Source organism: Panonychus citri, unplaced genomic scaffold (assembly GCF_014898815.1).
Source record: "Panonychus citri isolate SS breed McGregor unplaced genomic scaffold, ASM1489881v1 Contig00141, whole genome shotgun sequence".
NCBI classification, from domain to species: Eukaryota; Metazoa; Arthropoda; class Arachnida; order Trombidiformes; family Tetranychidae; genus Panonychus; species Panonychus citri.
In genome coordinates, this window is record NW_026515546.1 from 2,844,726 (window position 1) to 2,866,099 (window position 21,374).

At 30.4% G+C, this 21,374-nt stretch overlaps 2 protein-coding genes and 1 long non-coding RNA gene across 6 annotated transcripts; 1 reads left to right on the forward strand and 2 right to left on the reverse strand.

Annotated features, from left to right (window-relative positions):
* Positions 1-1,113: 1,113 nt before the first annotated feature.
* LOC128395835 (calcium-dependent protein kinase C-like) lies at positions 1,114-6,818 on the reverse strand. The gene is given in 3 exon segments (XM_053356323.1): positions 1,114-2,949; positions 2,952-5,042; positions 5,180-6,818. Coding segments are annotated over 2 exon segments (2,472 nt in total). The 5' UTR covers positions 4,930-5,042; positions 5,180-6,818; the 3' UTR covers positions 1,114-2,455.
* Positions 6,819-7,527: 709 nt separating this feature from the next.
* LOC128395836 (uncharacterized) lies at positions 7,528-12,255 on the forward strand. 4 transcript variants are annotated; one of them, XR_008326726.1, is made up of 6 exons: positions 7,528-7,648; positions 7,727-7,812; positions 8,275-9,444; positions 9,656-9,950; positions 10,163-11,258; positions 11,328-12,255. It is a non-coding gene; the product is annotated as an uncharacterized LOC128395836 (long non-coding RNA). The 4 variants fall into 4 exon arrangements; XR_008326723.1 differs by having other exon boundaries at positions 10,163-12,255; XR_008326724.1 differs by having other exon boundaries at positions 8,275-9,188; positions 10,163-12,255.
* A 4,953-nt stretch (positions 12,256-17,208) lies between these two features.
* LOC128395845 (uncharacterized) lies at positions 17,209-19,593 on the reverse strand. The gene has a single exon (XM_053356332.1). It carries the CDS (start codon positions 18,265-18,267, stop codon positions 17,632-17,634), a length of 636 nt encoding a protein of 211 aa, XP_053212307.1. The 5' UTR covers positions 18,268-19,593; the 3' UTR covers positions 17,209-17,631.
* Between the last annotated feature and the right edge of the window lie 1,781 nt (positions 19,594-21,374).

Genomic DNA, 21,374 nt, shown 5'->3' on the forward strand with positions numbered 1-21,374 from the left:
AAATTTATGATCAACACTTTTCACCATGAAAATCAGAATATCTTAATCTGATTGAACAACATTAATCTTATGGATTGAGTTAATCCTGATCAAAGTTCAGTGTCTCATGGGTTTGATTGATTGTAAACAAATGTCTTTCAATTTGATTCATTAATCACTACAATTTAGGGTCAGAACTTTTCATCATCATCACCAACATCATCTCTTGACATCATTTCATGAGTAAATAATGATAAGAAGAATCATCTACCTGAGAAGGAAAAAAGAAAAAAAATTCTCCAGAGAATTGAATCAATCGAATCTGAAAGAAATTATCGAAAGAACTTTTTTTTTTTTTTCTATCAATTTAAAAGTTAACCTTTCCATCCTCATCTTTTTATTATCTTCATCTTCATCCTCATCTTCATCCTCATCTTCATCCTCATCTTCATCCTCATCTTCATCTTCACATGAAATCCTTTCACAGAAAATGAAAAGTCATGGTAAGAATCAATTCTGAGATAAAATTTAATAACAATCAAGTTAAATAATGTATTGATTATGAACATGATTAAATTGATTGTTTGATAAATCATCGATTGATTTGTTCAACAGTCAATTGATTATCTATCAATACAAAAATGATTAAATTTAATTGATGATAACAATTTAAGTGACCAGATAATTGACAGTTATTAGTTTTGTTAACAGAGTTAAATTGGTTATTCCAGTAACTAAATTAACTAAATCATGTTAACTTGATATTAATGATTAGTAAACTGATCATCATTGAATATTAATTATTCACGATAATGTTTATTGAATCAACAGAAAACAAAAACAAACGTTTCAATCAACTTGATTTTAAATTGTTGTTAAATTATTAATTTTGACAGGAAACTTTTAATCAACTCCCAAGTGAGTTAATTGTCAAACTTGAAACACAATTAATTTGATTCAAGTTAATCCAAACTTATCAAAGTCTATTAACTTTTAATTGTGATCGAAAATTTTACTTTTCTCTTGACCTCTTGAAACAGAAACAGGTTGATTGTTGTTTATCATTTAATTAACTTCCACTGATTGATTGTAACATGGACCAATTTAATTGTTCAGTTAAAAGATAATCTGGCATAAAGGGTTAATTGTTTTCTTTTTAATTGTTTCAAGAACAAAAACAAAACTACAGCAACAAGAGATAAATTTGGTAATTTGATTTTTAACATTGTTTGCTTTTAGATTGTAAATACAATTTAATTGCAGGTAATTTAGTGTTAATTGTTAGAGTTGTTGTTGTGTATGATTAGATTATTTCAGATTTTGGTCCATCATTGGTGCTGTGAGATTTTCATTGGAGTGATTAATATGTATATATAAATTGTTCAGATCTTAATCGGTGAATATTAAGTGTTTGAGAGAGAGAGAGAGAGAGAGAGAGAGAGAGAGAGAGATGATACACCTAAGGTGATTGGAAGATGAATAGGATAACAGTGATTATGATACAATCCAGAATCGATGATGGTGATAATTATAACAATAGTAAATTTATCAGGAAAAAAATATAATCAAAAATAGTTGAAAGGAAAACAAATGAACAGTTATAAATATGAACAGGTGAATGTAACTGTTTGTGGTGTGTATGTTTAGTGATAACAATGATAATAATAACATTAAGATATATATATTTATGTATATGCATAATTATGTAATTAATTATGATGTGAGTTAAATGCGAACGTGTCAACAATTTAGTTGCATCATCATCTTTATCTTTCTTACTCTTTCAACGTAAAAACCTATTATTATCATGGACACACATAAACATGATGAATACTTATATTGTTCATCTGACTGAGTATAAATTATATCTCTCATTTTTTTATCATCCTCATTTCTTGTCATCCTCCTCTTGTAATAATCTTTGATCGTCATCATATTGTCATCTTCCTGTGTGTGTGTGATAATGTCTCTATCCTCCTCTTTGTAATTTCAGCTCTTTTTACTTTTGTCTTGGTTCATTTTACGTCTTCTTCCTTGTGGCTCTCTCCTTATTGTCATCATCTTCATCTTTGTTTATTTATAATCTTTTTTATGTCTCTCTCTCTCTCTCTCTCACTCACTCACTCACTCATTCACTTTCTCTTCCTCTAGAGATATTTATGTAATAATGTCAATATAATATATACATAAATTACTAAGAAATGTTGATGATAATTGTTATTGTTTGGCCTTTTAATTGAGTGATGTAGGTGTTGGTTTGTTGATGATGATGAGAGTGGGAGATGGATGAATATGCATATTAATTTGAATTATGTTCATTCATTTAATGTAACAATATTTTTGTGTTTTCTTCCTTTACTGTTGACATCATCATCTACTGATTCCTCCGGAACTTGAGATAATATCATAATTATTGCTGATTTTATGGAGATTTTTTTCCCTCTCTCTCTCTCTCATACATTTATCATTGTGAAGTTTACAGGTCACTTATTATTTGGTTTGTCACAAATTCTGGGTTAACATAGGTGAAACCATTAAATTCATTTCCTGACATAATACTAATTATCGATGGATCTGAAGGTGTTAGTGTTGGCCTGGCATTGGTAAAAATGGGATCAAAATTTTCAGCTGATCTTGGATTACGAACTTTAGGTATAAAGGGAGGTTGAATTTCACGAGCTTCCACTTTAGCCCAATCAATACGACGGAAAAATGGATGACCACGAACTTCAAATTCTCCATTACTCCCACAGCCTAATCGTTTACTCGGATTCTTGGTCAGAAAACCTTTACACGCTTCTTTGGCCTCTTTAGAAATTGACTTAGGATAGGAGACACTTTGCTCGGTTATCGAGGTAAACAAGTCTTCCTCATCTTCACCATCGAACGGAGGTTGACCTACCAACATTTCGTAAAGTAAAACACCATAAGCCCACCAATCAACCGATTTACCATAAGGTTGATATAAAATAATTTCGGTGCAATATAATCAGGTGTACCACAGAAAGTACGAGTTGTCTTTTTATCGTCAATACCGTCTTTACACATTCCAAAATCGGCAATTTTAATGTGACCTTCAGCGTCCAATAAAATATTATCCAACTTGAGATCGCGGTAAATGATTCCTCTCTCATGGAGGAAAAACAAACCGATAGCAATTTCAGCGGCATAAAAAACGGCAACAGGTTCCTTGAATTTACCACATTGTTGAATCTGGAACATAAGATCACCTCCGTTGACATATTCCATGACAAAATAGAGACGATCGAGTGTTTGGAAACAGGAATGTAATTTCACAAGGAAAGGCGGTTTACCGGACAAGGCTAGAACTCTCTTCTCGATTATTGCACATTCAGCATCATCATCTTGAATGAGAACGTCTTTTTTTAAGATTTTTATCGCATAAAGTTCATTGGGTGATGATTTTTTCTCAGCTAACATAACCTTACCAAATGAACCTTTACCCAATACCATTAGGAAATTAAAATCACTGGCACTTATTGGCTTTTTACCGTCAACACCGACGGTGGTTAAATTTTTCATGGTACTTGATAAACCTTCAGTTGAGATTATGGATGCACTTGGATGACGTTTATTCAAATTTAAAGCTCGATTATAACTTTCAACCAATTCTTGATCAGCTGGTGGAATCATAACATTGTAAAATTCACCCTCTTCTTCAGTTAGAAGTTTAAACCAACCTTCAACGGGTTTCTTGATAATCTCTGATATACCAAATGAAAGTGAACCCATAAAATCATTTCGAGAGGTTCGATCCCAGTCCCAAACACCGATATATAATCGACGATCTTTATCCTCCTTTTTAAGATCAAAATATAATCTCTCATTCCAAGTAGGATTAAGTGAACCCTTAATTAGATGAGTTTTTCTTTTAGCACTATCCTTACCTTCCGGTATTAGTTTACATTTAACGTAAGGATCAGATAGACCATTTGGATCCATTGGAATTAGATTAGCCGCTTGACGAATCTCACAAACTAAGGTTAATGAGTCAATATCATAATTAACGTCATTTATGGTAAGTGTATTGACTAATGAGTTGTTCATTGAAGGAGATGGTGAACATGTTGTAGTTGTTGTAGTTGTTGTAATAGTTGATGTAGTTGAAACTCCTGAAGTTGAATTGGTTGAAAGCGACGTTGCCGTTGATGAAATTGGTACTATTGATGTTGGTGCAAGTGGTTGTGTTGGTGATGGTGTAGTAGCAGTTACACTTGTTCCAGTTATTAAAGAGGAGGAGGTGGTGGTGGTGTTGTTGTTGTTGTTGTTGTTGTTGGTAGTGGAAACTGTTGCTGGTGTTGGAGAAATATTTGAGGAATTTGAGTTTGTTGATATATTAGCAGTTGATGTTACTTTTGGTAATGATGTTGATGAAGCTGAAGATGAAGACGATGATGTTGATCCTGTTGATATAAAATGGGTTTTACGTGAGCTTTCAGGTAAACTTTTCTTTGGTAGACAATAAACTTTCAATTCTATTCGACCTCTTCTCTCGGTGAAATCACATCCACACAAATTGGGAACATTTTCTTTGCATCTTTTATGAACATTCATATCACAGGCTGAACACCTGAGTCCCTGATGGATGATTCCATATAATAGGGAGCCACATTGGTCACAAAAGGTTGGACTTGTGTAGGTGTGAGAACTAAACTTATGTTGTCGACGTTCATCTCCATCACGATTATCAGCACCAGGGCAACTAAAGGAGACAAATGAATGGCACCGCTTATGAACAACAAGGGCACATATTGAACATTGGAAACCCTGTTTACCAATACCCCAAATAAATTCTTTACAATGGCAACAAAATGTTGGTTGTGGAAAAAATCGCGGAACAAATTTGTGACCTTTAACGTCGATAACATTTTTCTTTTTAAGAGCACCTTTACGATGAACTTGCTGTTGAAATCCAGTGGAAGAACTCATATTGATTATATTGTATATTCTAAGTAATCAGATATAAACAAAGATGATGGTGATGATGATTTATCGGCTTGAGAAACAATAAAATGAGCAAATCAATTGATCCAATTTCACACCTAAAATAATTACAAAAGAATAGTGATAAAGAGAAATAAAACATATAAGATATATGAAATTTTCTAATAGATAAATTCATCTAATTCTATCAAAAAGGTGAAGAAAAATGATGAATAATCGAGAATAAATACTTTACCTTGTTAATCCTTTGACTCTTTTGACTATGGATTAAGAGAATACAGTTAGTATAATTTGTAGAAACATCAATTGATCACAATTAGAGATTATAACAAAAATCTATCGATTTAAATGTTCAAATGAATTGTTGTTGAATAAACTGAATTTGTGAACGTTTTTGTCTCAAAGGCAGACATACAATAGAAAGTGAGAGTTTTGGATAGAGAGAGAGAAGGAAAAATCAAATGTAATTACACACAAATAGAATCAATTTTCAACTGATAAAAGTAGAAAAGGTTTTAAAGAGTTGATAATAACAAATGAGAAAATGAAACAAAATAGAATAGAATATAAAAACAACAAGAGAAGAAACAAAAAATAGAATTGAATTTCACTTTAAACACGTTGTTCCAATTTTCCAGCAATCAGCATATTTATAAGAGAAAAAAGAAGAAAAATTGATGATGTCAAAGGCGAATTTAATTTGTTCTCTTTCTGGGTTTTTCTTCTTATTGTCCACCATTAAAGACATAACAGTTTAAACATAACGGAAGAAAAGCTTATGACTAATGATGACGGTGAGTTATGGAGTAGAAGTGATTGTTGTTGTGGTGTTGGAATATATGATGATTAGTAAGGTGGAAAGGATGAGAGGAAGAGATTATTTGACATGAGAATCAAACCACAAAAACGTTAACCAACAATAATTTATCAACACTCAACAGAAAACGCACCAGAAGAAGGAAGATAAATAGACAAGTTGTTTTGAAAGAGAAGAAGCAAAAATGAAACAAAATAGAAGAAAAAAAAACAGAGGATGAAAGGGAGGGAGAAAAAGAGATGAAATTTACGTCAAAATGATAAACCGGAAAAAGCAGTAGTTGTTTAGTTGATGATGGAGAGAAAAAGATTGAAAGAGAAGGCAGAAAATTCAAAATAAAACGATATTGAGGTGATAGCGTTAAATTTGACTATTGGTGTTAATGATGTGGTGTAGGAAGAGAAACATGGTAACACACAATGTGGAAGATGATGAGATGAGGATGAAGGAATGATGATGATGAAAATAAGGCAAATAGAGAGGAGATTGAACAGAGAAGAGAGAGAGAGAGAGAGAATTGAAGAAAAAGTTTCAACAGATGATGAGGAAGAACGAATAGATTGAGATGAATGAGAAAATGATGATGATGATGTTGTTGTTGTTGTTGTTGTTGTTGATTCGGTTGATGATATTTGAGTGGTGTGAATGATGAAGATGATATTGAGATGAGTAAGAAAAAAATAGAAGAACTAAAAAAAATCAGTTAACGTTGAAGAAGAAGAAAAAGTAAAATGAAAAAGAAGAGAAAACAACTTGACTCATCAACAGTTGCTTGCTGACAGAGAGAAAGGCAAAGATAAAACTCAAGTTACTTTTCTCTCTCAGCCTCAGGCCTCACTCAGAATTTATCACATCTCACTCAGTCTCTTTCTATTTTACATCATCATCAGAATCTTCCTTTCGTCCTACTTCGAAAACAGAATTTTCTTTCTCTCTCTCTCTCCCTTTCTCTGCGCGCTCTCCTCATTATTTTTCTTCTTCTTTCTCACCTTCTCTCACTCTTCTTTCTCCATCATCTCTGTCTACATTTTTTTCATCTCTCTCCCTCCTCTCTCTCTCTCTCTCTTTCTCTCTCTCTTTATTATTCACAAGGAATCTCTTTCATCTCCCTCTCCTTTTTGTCTTCCCTTGATTTCATCAATCTGTGATGAAACAAATTCTTTTCTCTCTCTAATTTACCTTCTTCCTTCTTGTTCCTTGAATATCATTAATCCGGATGGTGATGATGATGATGATGATAACTGATTTACTTTGATTATATTACACTGACGATGATGATGATTCCATTGTTTACATATTCCTCTGTTTTTTCCTTCTAATATTTTTTCTCCTTTTTTTTAGGTTGATTGTTGTTTTTTTTTTCATCTTCTTCACATAATTACGAAGAAATTGATTTGGTGTTGATGACGATGATGATGATGATGGTTGTATTGGAGAAACTGGTTAATTAAGAGAAAACAATAAAAAAAATCAATTAGTTGATTTGTTTGTTGATGGTGTCAATTAACACTCAACCAACCAAAAAGCTCTCGGTGATGATTGACTTTTATTCCGGTGGTAATGTTATCCGTTTATCCGACACAAATTGTAAATAAATATCACACAAAATTCAAACCAATTTATAAACTAATTAAGTGTTGAAAGATTTTAAAGATAAAACTGGAAAATTAATTCATTAGTTTAGAATTTTAAGTTAATCAATTTCATTATTTTATCGAAAACAACAAAAAAAAAGCATAAGAAAGAAAAAAGAAAAGAACAAAACAAACAGCTGATTGTTTTTTATTCTTTTCCACGCCCAATTGATTAGGAGAAAAGAACAAAAGTTGAATAAGAAAATGAGTTAATTCTTTTTCTCTCTCCATTGGAACGTGTTAATTGTCAATGGTGAGAACAAATTATCTATTGATTTCCATCAATTTAATGTTAATTCTAATTCTTATTAATCTTCTTTGGTGTTAACAGTTTATTTGGTTTTCACTTTTTTCACACGAGAAAAGGATTAGCAGGGGCGGTGGTCACATGGATAATCCAAACGACGTAATTGATTGGTAAGATTAACACTTTTCTTTGTTCTTTTTTCTTCTTCTCTTTTTTTTATTCTTTTTTTCTTGTCTTCATCATCTTCTTCTTTTTCTTGTTCTTCTTCATGGTCTTAATTGTCTTCTTATGAATTCACCTCGTTTTCTTTCATGGTTACAATTCTCTTGTGAATAAAAGGAGTGAACAGTTTTCTCTTCTTTATTGTGTCAATAGATTTTTATCGACGCCATCTTGATATTATTTATTGTTTTACTTCATCATCATCATCATCTTCATTTAGACTATGGGTATTGTAAAATTAAATGAGCTTGATTATTATTATGGTGAATGATGATAATGTCAACTGTTGATGATTGATTTGTCCGGTTGATTATGTACATGTATGAGAGGCTTTCATATTAATACACTAGATTTGATTATTATTACATTATATTAACATTATTATCTTTTCATCATCATTCTTAATACAGATTAACGTTGCAAGTATATTCAGTGGAAAAAGAGATTGAAACAAAAGGGAAATCATGGTGAAAACAAACGATGAAGTGATTCAAGGATAAAGTGAGAGAAGAGACTAAATTGAAATAGAATCGAATGATTTTCAACAAGGAAACAGCAACAGGAGTATCAATCTCTCTTCTCTCTCTCAACTTGCCATGAGAAGAGGTTGAAACAATGAAGAAATTCAAGTCTTATGAGATTTAACGGATTCCTTATTCTTATAACAATCACCTAGATGATCGTCAACATTATCACCATGATCATTATCAACAGAATACGTTGTTTCTTTTAATCTAACTTTCTAATTCTCATTCAAGTACTGTTAATGTTACTATTGAGTGTTAACTGAATGATGTTTACCAAAAGAGGAAAACAAAGATTAAGTTTGAATTATCTCTATGTTACCTTTCATTATCTTAATCATCATCATTTTTCTTGACTCACTTTTATCACTCAGTTGATTTAATTTCAAACCTTGATTCTTTTTCTTCATCATGGTTACAGGTTCAGTGTTCCGGTAACTTGACCAATGATAATCGTCTAGATGAAACTTACTGGTCAATTCTGGTTCATGGCGTGAGGCCTGACTTGCTTATTTATAGTCATGGCTCCAAACTCATCATCATCATAATCATAATCATCAACAGCAGCATGATTATTATCATTATTTCACCTTGGCATCTTTCCCCTCGTCTCTCTCTCTCTCTCTCTCTCTCTCTCTCAACCCTAACGTTTCCATCTCATCATTTTTTTTCTTCTCCATATATTCAAACCATTTTCACGTTCACTATCCCTAACTCATCATCTTCATAATCATTTCAGTCAACTGAATAGATGAGTATATGGATCAATAATGATCATCAAACCTTACATGTAATAACTGGTGAGTTACCTCTTCCTCTCTCATCCTATTGAGATTGGAATTCTTGGAAAACGATAGAGGAAGAGAGAGAGAGAGAGTGAGAGGGAGTCATCACTTGATGAAAACTAAGATTTTTTTCTTATCACTTTCTATCATCACTTACCTTTGTTTCTTTCATTTCCTTTTACCTATCATCATCCTCATCTTTTTTTTTCAATCAACTTTCACTTTCCAACATTTAATTCAAACTTGTTTAATCTTTCTCTCTCATTCCCATGTAAGTTAATGAATATAACTCAGTTAAGAATCTAACCTTTGATTCAAATCTCATTATGTCGAACAATTTATTATATAAGTTACTCGAAAGTTCATCTACCTGTTTATTGTCAAATGTTGCCCTCTTTTCTTATCTCTCACTCTCCCTCTCTCATCCTCTCTCTCCCTCTCTCATCCTCTCTCTCCCTCTCTTTCTTTCTCTTGTTACATAGACACTCACATGCAAAAGGAATAATATTAATTCTGGTTTCAATTGTCTCTTTTTCCTTGTTTACTTGGAACCATCATGATGATGGAAAAGTTTCCACCACCACCACTACCTTCATCATCGTCACCATTAATCATGAATATTTCATCATCATATTCAAAATTTGATTCAATATCAAGAAGTAATGTTCAAGTAACCAGAGAGATAGTTGTTGACTCAGATGATGGGAAAGGTAAACTTGAAGAGAGAGAAAGAGAGAGGTAAAGAAAATTGAGAATAAAAAAAAACACCAAGAAAAGGTAAGAAATTGAAGATGATGAAGAAAAAAAGTCAAATACAGTTATAATATATTTCATCGAATTGATTTTCTTCAGGCATCAATAGAATAGAAAAGTTTTCAACTCGTTTTCTATCATTTTTATTAATTCTTTTCTTCTGTATTTTCCTTGATTCTTTCACAATAGATAAATCAACTAACAACTGTATTTTTGATTAATTTTATTCAATACAGGTTTCGATATAACAATAATTTTCCATGTTTCCAATCGGTTAATTGTTGATAAATTACCATTTGATTAACTACAGTTGATGGTTGAATATGAACTTGCAAAGTTTCAATCCAATGGATGGATACATATGAAGTTAATCAATCAAAAAGAAATCAAATTATGATCAACGATCGGAAATTTTGGAAAATGACTATCATTATATTCATAATTTTTTGCTTAATTGTTGATAATTTAATTTCAGGAGAGTTAACTTGAAATTGTTGAACTTTCCCTTAATGATGGTTAATTGTACTCTCTCTCTCTCTCTCTCTCTCTCTCTCTCTCTCTCTCTCTCTCTCTCTCTCTTTCTAATCATGATCATTATAATATGATGAAAATGATTCAAATTGTTAAGAGAGACAATTAATTCTTGGCAAAGATATTAGCAATTACATGGTGGTTTATATTACAAAGGAAACTTTTTTTCTCAACAATTAACTATGAAACGAAAACAAAGTTACTCAATCAAAATAATCATCATTATCTCAACATAATTAACATTGAAAAAACAACAACAATTAATACAAAGGCTTTTCAAATAGACAACAACAAAAAGTAAATTTAAATTGTTTTTTTCTCTTCCCTTACAGATTTTAATTGTCACCATCATCACCATCACAATTTAGAATTGATTATAATCAATGGTTGATAAATCACCTCTTTACATCCATTGGATATATTTTTAATTGTTTCGAGGTTTAATCATCATGATGGTTGTTAATTGTGTTAACCAAACAATCAAATATTACCATTTGGATGAAGAGGTTTATTCAACAATCAAAAATGACGGTGACCATGAAAACAAAATTGGATCTGAAATGGTCAATGGTTGATTAATATGAATTAATAATGATTATCAATTACTATTATTGACTGACCATTGGACTAAATGGATTATGTCTACTAAACCCTTAACTATTTAACATACAACCAAAGTGAATGGTTGATCATTATAATCATTATCAATATAATATCTTGATTATTTCCACTGAACCATTGGAAATCTTGTTTTCCATGATAATACTTTTGATATTATCATCATTAAATGTGATCAATCATGTAAAAAGGATTGAATCAAAATATGAATATGTAACTAACTTATCCTAGTTTTTTTTTGTGTTATTACAGACAAACAATCAAGAGTTTTTGGTCATTAATGGTCATCATCAGAGTGGACAGAAAAAAAGGACCAATGGACAATAGATTTTGATGTTTGATTGAAATCAAAGTGGATGATATGGTGAACTTTTTTATCAAATTGAATCGCAAAAGCTCAAAAATGATCCACCATTAGGAACCAGAACCAGGAAAATTTGACACCATCTCTTTTTCATTCACTTGTCCATCTTTTTGGCTCAATTTTTGGACAATTTTTTTTCTCCAAAAGTGATCAACCAATAAATTACTTGGAGATAGAAATTGGATAAAATTATGGATCCAAATGATGTCGATAGTTTCAATATAAACCTAAAGGAAGTACAAATTGTAAAGCCAATGACGAAGATGATGATAATGATGACGACGATGAGAAGATGAAGAGGAGAAAAACGGAAATTCAAAAGACTCTTGATGATCTTTTCTTTCAATCAAAATGAGACGAAAGTAAATCCATAAAGAAGAGAATCTCTTCCTCTGTCTTTTTCACCATCTTCCTGTCTTCCTCTCTATCTCTTTCTATCTTTCTATGTGTGTTAACCTTTAATGGTTTACAAGTTTTCATCACTTTGATGGTCATTTTGGTCATCCATTCACACTACTGAACAACATTAACCAAGAAAATACCGGAATCAGAGTCTCAACACTCACGATTCAATAGTCAAACTCTGGTTTCATCATTATTATTACTTTTCTCCCTTACTGGTCATCTAGAGAAAAGAAAATAAATATCTCTACCTTACTTGAGTTGACCTTAACCTAAACCTAAAGGTCCAAGCATGTAAATAAGAAACACAGATAATATAAATCATCATATTGGATGGAAACAATTTCCTGGATTTACTTTTCACTCGATCAAAAGCAAAAGGACAATAATAAATATAAAAAGATTGGAAAAAAAGAAAGTGAAAAATAACTGACCAAAGGAGAGACAAAAACATAAAGTAAAGGCTTTAAAAGTAAAGGACTGACCAATGGACATTGAAAGGAAACAGAGGGATAACATTAGAATTGGAAAATCTCTTATATTCTGATCAATCCTTTTATCTAAATCATTGTGACAAGAAACTTAATACCACTCAGGTATAATATAAAACTATTATCAGCTACTTTTACACAGAATGATAACCATGATGATAAAGAGATGAGAAGATAAAAGATAACAAGGAGAAAGAAAGAGAGAGAGAGGGAGCCAAAAACGAGAGAAAATATCACAGGTAAGTGAAAAAGAAAATAGGAAATTAAGGTAACATTTTCTTTCCTTGTATCATGAAAAGTTCTTGTTTATATCATGATATATATTGAATTAAAGTTGATTAGGGTCAAGTCAACTATCAGAATCAAATGTAATCCAATATCCAATATCCAAGTTTCAATTGTTATTGATAATATAATTTACAAAGGAAACAAAAATCTCATCATTTAAGGATTAACCTTGATCACAATCAAAATGTTGGATTAAAAGGAAAACAAAGAAATCAAATCAATTATAATGAAAATAGAAAAACATTTCCAATGGTCAACAATTGGATTACATGATAATAACCACATTTAATTACTATTTCATAACTGTAATCAATTTGATGTCCTTCATGGGCAAAAGTGGTAGTCTAATAATCAATTTTGATGGTTAACTTTTTTTTTCTCCCTTTCGTTGTGACAATTTATCTCCTCTCTTTAAATCATCACTTGTAATCTAATTTGATTACTATCATTTAATATAACCGGAAATTTTTCATCTTCCTTATCATTAATTATCATCTTGATGATGATTATTATCATTAATTTACTGTGTCCTTCTTGATTAACCTGATATATACTTTTCTGTATCCATCATTAAGATGATAATATGATAACTATTAATAGTGAACCATTAAGATAGATAATAGATTAACTCAGTGATTTATTTATTTCTTTTCATTATTATTCTGATTATTACAGAGGAAGAGTTGAGATGATGAAGATACTCAGCATGATGATGATGACAAGAATCTCTTTTCATCATTTTCTCTCTCTCTCATCTTCATCATCATCAAGGTAAATCAATTGTACTTTAATTCATGATTATCATAACAACTCATTAATCAACTTGACATAATAAACTTTTCATTGTTTCTCATCACATTATCAATGGAAAACAAAACCCAGAGACTGATTAACCTAAATTTCAATAGTTAATCAACTCTTTTAACTTGATTATCTTCATTACAATTTTACCTTAATTGTTGTTTTAATGGTTGTCAACATGATTGAATTAATTTCTTTTAAACTTCTATTATTATTTATGATCAAGTTTCGTCTCTTGTTTAATATAATTTTTTTGTTATCTTTTGCCTTGAGGGCTTTTTTTCAGTCTCGAAATCAAATTAATTTGATCAGATTACTTTTGATGGATAAGTTTGTTTTTCACAATTTAAATTTTCTCACTAATTTTGGTTATTAATTTACATCTAAATCAAATATACCTTCAAGGTTTAATTGTATTCTAATTATAAAGTTAATTATTTAAACTTTTTTTCTTCTTCTACTCATTTAATCAACATCTTAATTATTAACAACATTTAGAATTCAAGAGTTGTATTAATTTGATGGTTCTAATTGTTTTCTAGATGTTTAATTACGGTTAATTGTTAATTGTTAATGTTAATATAATTTTCTTTTTCAATTGTGTTAATACCAATACAATTTATTGATTATTTTAATTGTGCTCAGTGACGCTTATGTCTCCATCTTTTGTTAACAATTAGCATTAAGTTGTTGTAATTTATTTTTCCCCAAATTTTTAGTTAATTGTTGACAGTTAATTCACTTTCAATCAAATTGTTTTCTTTAGGATTTTTAATCGTTTTTGGATCTTTTAGTTTAATCATTGATCATTTTAAATTGAATTTGATTAATTGAGTAGATGAACAATTTATTATCTTATTGTTCATTCACTAGATGGCATGATAACCGTTAATTGTTACATTTAAGTTGAAGCACAATTAGTATAAATTGTATGCACAATTAATGGTAATTCATTGATTAAACAATCAACTTTAAATTAACTGCATGATATTGATTATTTTGATAGTTAATTCAAATCACTTGAATTAATCATTTCGATTGGTTTAAAGATGATAAGTTGATGATTATCAAGTTAATTGATTAATCTTTATAATGAATGAAATAAAATCAACATTAACAATTGATTTCTAATTGTAGTGATCATATCTCAATGAAATCTGCATGAAAATATTAATATCTGTCATCATTATCATCATCATCTTGAAGATGAGAGATGAAGATACATATTGGGAAATTATTGATTTCAAGAGTTTTTATCAGAATTGTGATTCAATCTCTGAGCTCAATTGGATTTCATGGTAACGATAACAACCGATAATCAATTGATTTGTAAACTCAAACAGTGATAATGATGAGTAACATAATCAGAGGATTAACATGATAACAAACAAGGAAAAAACTGCTAACCATGATAATAAAGCTGAGAATAATTTCCAGAACTTTATCCCCAAAAGAATGGGCGGAAAATTCATGAGTCCTGATTAGTTTTCTCCATGAAACCGATCATGATGGTTATAACAATGTAAGAGTGCAACATGAAATGATTTAGAAAGCAAAATGTTAATTTGTTTGAATTGTTGGTTTAAGAAAATCAGAATCTCTGAGTAAAAGTTTGAACACAAGTGAAGAAAAAAGTTCAACAGATTATCCCATGTGATTTGAACTGAAATTTAGCTTTCAGGGTGATTCGAGTCTCAACTTAATAAATATATTGCTTATTATCATGATAATGTGCTCGGTATCATGAAGGTTTGGTTAGAAAGCCTCACAAGAATTGAAACATTATCATGATGAAAATTCAAAGGATAGAGAGAGAAAAAAGTTCTGAATCAGATTAACAATATAATCCTCATGTGAAAACTTTATGATTGAAAAGATTAAGAGAGAGAGAGAAACTTTTCCAACCAAAATCAGAATATTAATCAGGATCATGATTAAGCTGTTTGGTGAAGTCTAAAAAAGATGATCGAGTTAATTGTTAATCAATAACAATTCATCCATGATTTATAAGTTATTTACGATTATGGATATAAATGTTTCATTGAGAGTTAAAGATATGTCAAAATCTTGATGAAACATGATGAAATTTACCCTGAAAACTTTGATTTCTGGTGATGAGGTATATTTATATCATCTGATAAGATGATTGTTACAATATTAATATTAATATCATGACATTTATTATATTTGTTGTTATTGTTACAGGGATTGTGTGTATTTTTATGGGTTTGTATTTGAAATTCAGAAGGAGGGATTTTATCATGAATGAAAAGTTCAGTTCAATTGAGATAAAATTAGTTTATCTCTTTTGTGGTTCATCATATTTTCCTTGTCCCTGATTATCATGATAAATATTTCCAATAGACTTTTCCATAGATGTGTATTATCATCAAAGATTATTATTAACGTAAACTCAGTAATATCGAGGGTGGGACCATATCATCATGAAGATGATAAAATGTAAGATATTAGTTGAATTCAGTTCAGTTAAAGTTCAGTGAAAACGGAGATAACTGTTTTTTTTTTCATTCTTTTACTTTTTTCTGTTTCTTTTTTGCTTTTTCTTCTGAATTCAGTCTTTATCTTCATCATCATCATCATCATTTGCACCCTAAGGATGTTGATGATGATGACAGATTAGGATGATAAATGAATGGAATTTTCTACAAGGAAGATAATGTAGAATGGAAAAAGAAAAAAGGCAAAAAAAGAAACAAAAATTTTCGATTAGAACTTTTTTGTTTCTCTTCTTTTACTTCTTTTTCTTAAATTCGAACTTGAGAGAGAAATAATCTAACATGGAGGTGGTGGTGGGTCGTGGGTGGTGGAAGGAAAAACAGGTAAGATAATTGGGGAGAGAATAATATCTTCAACCTTTTCATCTTCCATCTTTCATCCTTCATCTTCTTTCCCATGTTCAACATTATCTTCTTAAATATCTCTCTTTTTTTCCATTTCCTATCAATCTGAATCTTCCTCTTCCCCCCTCAGGGTAGTTTCTCTTTTCTCTGATATGTTTCATTGTCCATCTTCATCCTCCTCCTTTTTATTTGATGTTATTTATCATGAAATTACATGAAACAAATTGAATGTTAACAAGAAATGATAAAGATGATTCCTAATAAGAAAATGGTCCAGGAAAACCTTTGACAATGAACATGAAACTGAATCAATTATCAATCCAATCGTGTTCACAAATAACAATATTTACTTTAAATTTATTTCTAAATCTGATTTTTCAAGTTGATTAACTGAATTGAAACCGGAACCAACAACCAAACATGGAATCACATTATTTCATCATGAAAATAATTTAATAACCAAGATAATCATTGTAGATAATCAACTAAGTTCAGGGTTGTAATGTTCATTTTACTGAATTTCTCTGAATTTTTAACTTGTACTTTTCTCAATCAAATATTACATGAGCTTTTCTCTCATGATGAAAAATATTTATATCGATCAATTGAATTGAGGTTTTTTTCAGAAAAAAACAAAGAAAATAATCAATTCTGATTGATTAAAGTTCAGGTTATCTTATAACTTCATGATAATCATTATCATTTTCATGAATAAATCTCTGTCTTTTTACCCTGGAAACTATTTCATGGTGAGATTCAATTGAGACAGTAAATGATTAATAGTCTCAATCAAATGTTCCAGTTTTTTTTCATGGGTTTCATCATGACAAAAACAAAGAGTTGAGAGAATCTAAAACTCTGAATGAATTTTGTTAAAATGGGAAAAAAAGTTCTGATGGAAATTGTGAATAATTTGAAATTCATGATCATCATTCTCGGGTGATAATTTCAACCGGAATCAATGTTATCACCATCAAAGTTTAATGTAATATCAATATATATGTTCATACATGTATATAAGGTGGTTTTTACATAAGAGTGGGAATATTTTTCCAGTGAAAATGACAGAATTGATAACATGATAACCATGAAATGAGACATTTAAAGTTAATGTGTCGATGTTGAAGATAAGGATGATAATGACCAAGAGGTATGATTGATGAGGATGATTGACCACTTTGATGAATGGATTTGATTTTCTTTGTATCTTATTATTTTATATGAAATCTGATGAGATGATTAACTTATTGGATTAATAGTAATAATAATTGGATTGTTGGCTTTTTTTTTATTTCATTTGGAATCGTTGATGTGAGAGTAATGGAGTCATTAATTGTCCATCAGGGTAATCATGGTGTCCGATAACCAGAAGCTGACCGATTCGATCCACGATAAGGTAAAAGTCGCTTAGCTTTTTTAGCGTTACAATGGCTTTTGTAGACCACAAATATTGCAAATAGGACAATGATTCCGAGGAGGGAGATCGCAATTCTGATTCCCATCATGGGATCATAATCAGAATAATAATCAGTAAACTGGGAATCAACCAAATTAACTGATTTAATTGAGCCCGATTCAAAATTTGAAGGTAGTCTTGTTGTTGGTTGCAGTGTTGATGATAATTCTGAGGGCAGTTCACTCCCTGTTGACCTACTTCCCACTCCCACTCCTCCTCTGGGTTGTCTTCCAGAAGCGGATATTGAACTTGAAGCTCTAACTCCTACTATTGAAGAGGAAGATGACAATGATGATGATGATGATGGCGGTGATGATGACTTGGAACCGGAAGTTGTGGAGCAAAAATTACCTCCTCCTGGGCACTTTGGATTAATATTCAATGAGGTTGATGATAAGTTATTATCATTGGACGTTGATTCATCAAATGTTTTGGAGTAATTAACAAATGATAACGCAATCCTAATTGCTTTGGCTAAATTTGACCTTCCATTTGGAGGTTGAGATGATGAAGAGTCGGACATATCCATTGGAAGTGATTTGTTAACTGGACAAGGGTCAACAGGTTGATTTGAATATCAAATTACCTTTTGTTTTGTTGTTCTTTTTTGATTGTTGATCAATCTTAATATTGTCACAATTTACAAAATTCAATCAAATTATCACAGAATCAAAGCTCAATGTAATTACTATTTACGAATTAGATAAGAAAAACTCAGTAATTAGGTTGATGATTTTGATGATATTGAACTGATTCAGTTGATTGTTAATGATTTATTTCAACTTCTTATAATGTTGAATAATATTATTGATTTTTAAACTTGTTGTTATTTCATGAGATTCATGATTCAAATGAACTACTCAGTTGATTCTTTGGGTTATATAATAATAATGATACGAGCCTTTCTTGTTAATGACCGTTAGTTGATGATGATGAGGAAGATGATAAGGAAGATAAGATCATAATGTTTTTCAAAAGAACTCAAAATATCATGAAAATTAATGGGAATAGTTTATTATCCTTGATATCATTCCCGATTTCATGGTGAAAGTGATGAACACAAACACAAACTATTGGAATTTAAAAATAATCAACTTAATCAATTTGATGGTTAAATTAAATCCATAAATATGATCAGCACAATGAGTTCACTTTAATTGTTATCCGTTAACTTTTCTTCATGAATTAAGCATCGTCATCATCAAGATACATGTAACCTTTTTGGATCGATAGATTCAGAGGTTGATTCAGATGATGATGGAAATGATGATAAGGATGATAAGGATGATAGAGTAACAAAAAATTATGATATCTATAAAAAAGGCTTTTCAGTTTTAAGATAATGTATAAGGTGATTAATAAATTGTTGATAATCAATGGGATGAAGATGATTATTATTAGTCCATTAGATGATAATATGAAGATGATGATGATGATTTGATGTTCATTTCACTAATTATATTGAGAAATTGTCATGAAAAATACTAAGTGAAGGAGAGGAAAATTAATTTGATTACTATTACAATTTACTGATTTTCAGGTTTTATTTCAGATTTTGATTGTTATTGTTGATCTGAAAGCTCTTGATGAATATTGATGTTTATTGAACAGCGTTTTGTTGACAAATGAAGATGAGTGAGTAAAATAATGCTCATGATGGTGAGAGAGATGAGAGTGAGTTCAAAGGGCTTTTGGTTGAAGACCAAGGATGATGAAAAGAGAGAGAGAGAGAGAGAGAAGAAAGTTGCGCATCATCATCTTCCATTGAAAATCCTTAGCAATATATTTCATCTTCTCTCTTCATTTCCATCATCCAATTCATCTGCATCTTCATCTTTATCTTCATCTCTCTCTCTCTCTCTCTCTCTCTTCCTCTTCCTCTTCTAAGCTATATAAATGGGTGTAGAACTTGAATTATTTCAGTAGTTTTTTTATTCCATGAACTTTTTTTCCTCCTCATATTCATCTTCATGGTAACTCTGATTCCATATCTTTACCATTTAATAATTGTTATCGTTTGTCATGTTGTTGTTTCTAATCATCAAACCATAGCAAATATATTTTTTCATTAATCTATAAGAGACTAACAAGTTCAGTTCAATTTGTTCATTTCATCATGAACATTAATCAGATAAGTCTTATTGATAAAATCCTAGGTAACCTTGAGTTGGATTGACTTTCATTCATATAAAAAGCTTAACTTTTACCTGGATTATTTAGTTTGCTTTAATATTTGTAAGTGGATAAGTTAATTGTCCATCATAATCAAAGTACATATTAATAAATATCTTACTATTTATGTGTTTATTTTAATATACATTGTTGCTTAATTCACGAGTATTATCAAGATTATCTGGAACAAATAATTGTAATCATTACGATTGAAACTGTTTTCCTTGAAATCAGAATTTGTTATTTTGTTTCTCATTTGAAATTCAATAGATTAATAATTTTTCCTGACACAGTTTTCAGCTTAGTGGTTATTTTTTCAGACTCAACAATCATGGAAATTGAAACATGATCAAGGTAATTGAAATCTCAGGTAGAATTGTAATTTAAATAATCAGTTGCATATACACTAGTATGAATACTTCTCGTTTCCACCAGGTATCAACAAATTAGTTGAGCTTTTCTTTGTATTTATCTTGATTGTTAAGAGTTAAAAGTTAATCAACTGTTCATTATCACATTAAATATTAACTTTGCGATTGAATCAACAACTAAAATGAGCAGCAATTTTTTCATCAACTTTTTTCATAAGAAGACGACAAAGAGAGAGAGAGAGACAGAGACCATTATCATCATCATCATCATCATCTCTCTTTGTTTATTATCATTGAAGATGACAAGAAGATGTGAATGCAATCATGTGTTGAAATAACAATAACAACAAATGACAATGAATTGCTTATATGTTATTGGAAGATGAAGATAAGGATGAGGATGAGGATGGATATGAGGATTGAGATGAAGATATAACACCCAGGAGGTTTCACTTTCTTTCATGAGAAAAAAAACTTGAAGAATTTTTGTCAAGATGAAAAAAAGATGCTCCATGTTTTTTTAGGTTAAAACTGAAACTCCATCATGTTGTTGTTGTTGTAGGAACTGTTATCAAGGTTGAATCAACGCCAACGAGGATCAAAGATGATGATGAAACTGAGTAAACAACAAAAAAAAGAGATGATGATGATGATAAAGATGATAGAGATGATATTGAAAAACATTAGCTATTGATGAGTAAAAAACAAGTTGACATTGTAACCAGAAAACTTTGTAACTGTCACTCTGTGAGTCCTTGATTGTTTCAAAGGATAAAATTAAATTGCTAATCATTGATAATTATCACATTTAATTTTCTGTGTCTCTTCAAACTGATTAGCTATGCTATTTAATCAACTTTTAATTGCTTCACACTCACAATCTATTATTAAACATTCAATTGGCTGGACACGCAAACCAAAAACTGGACACATGAACTACTTTGGTGATTATAACAATTTAGAAAACGAGAAAATTTAAATTTCATGTGTGTGTTAATTGTTATGCAAGAATAGATGAAAATAATAGGCTATCAGTTTAATCAATTACAATTTATGGTAATTTATCAAAAGAAAAAGAAGAAGCTAATTAACT

What these genes read in the sequence shown, in the direction of transcription:
- LOC128395845 (XM_053356332.1), bottom strand. Translation starts at nt 18,267, where the DNA reads ATGGATATGTCCGACTCTTCATCATCTCAACCTCCAAATGGAAGGTCA.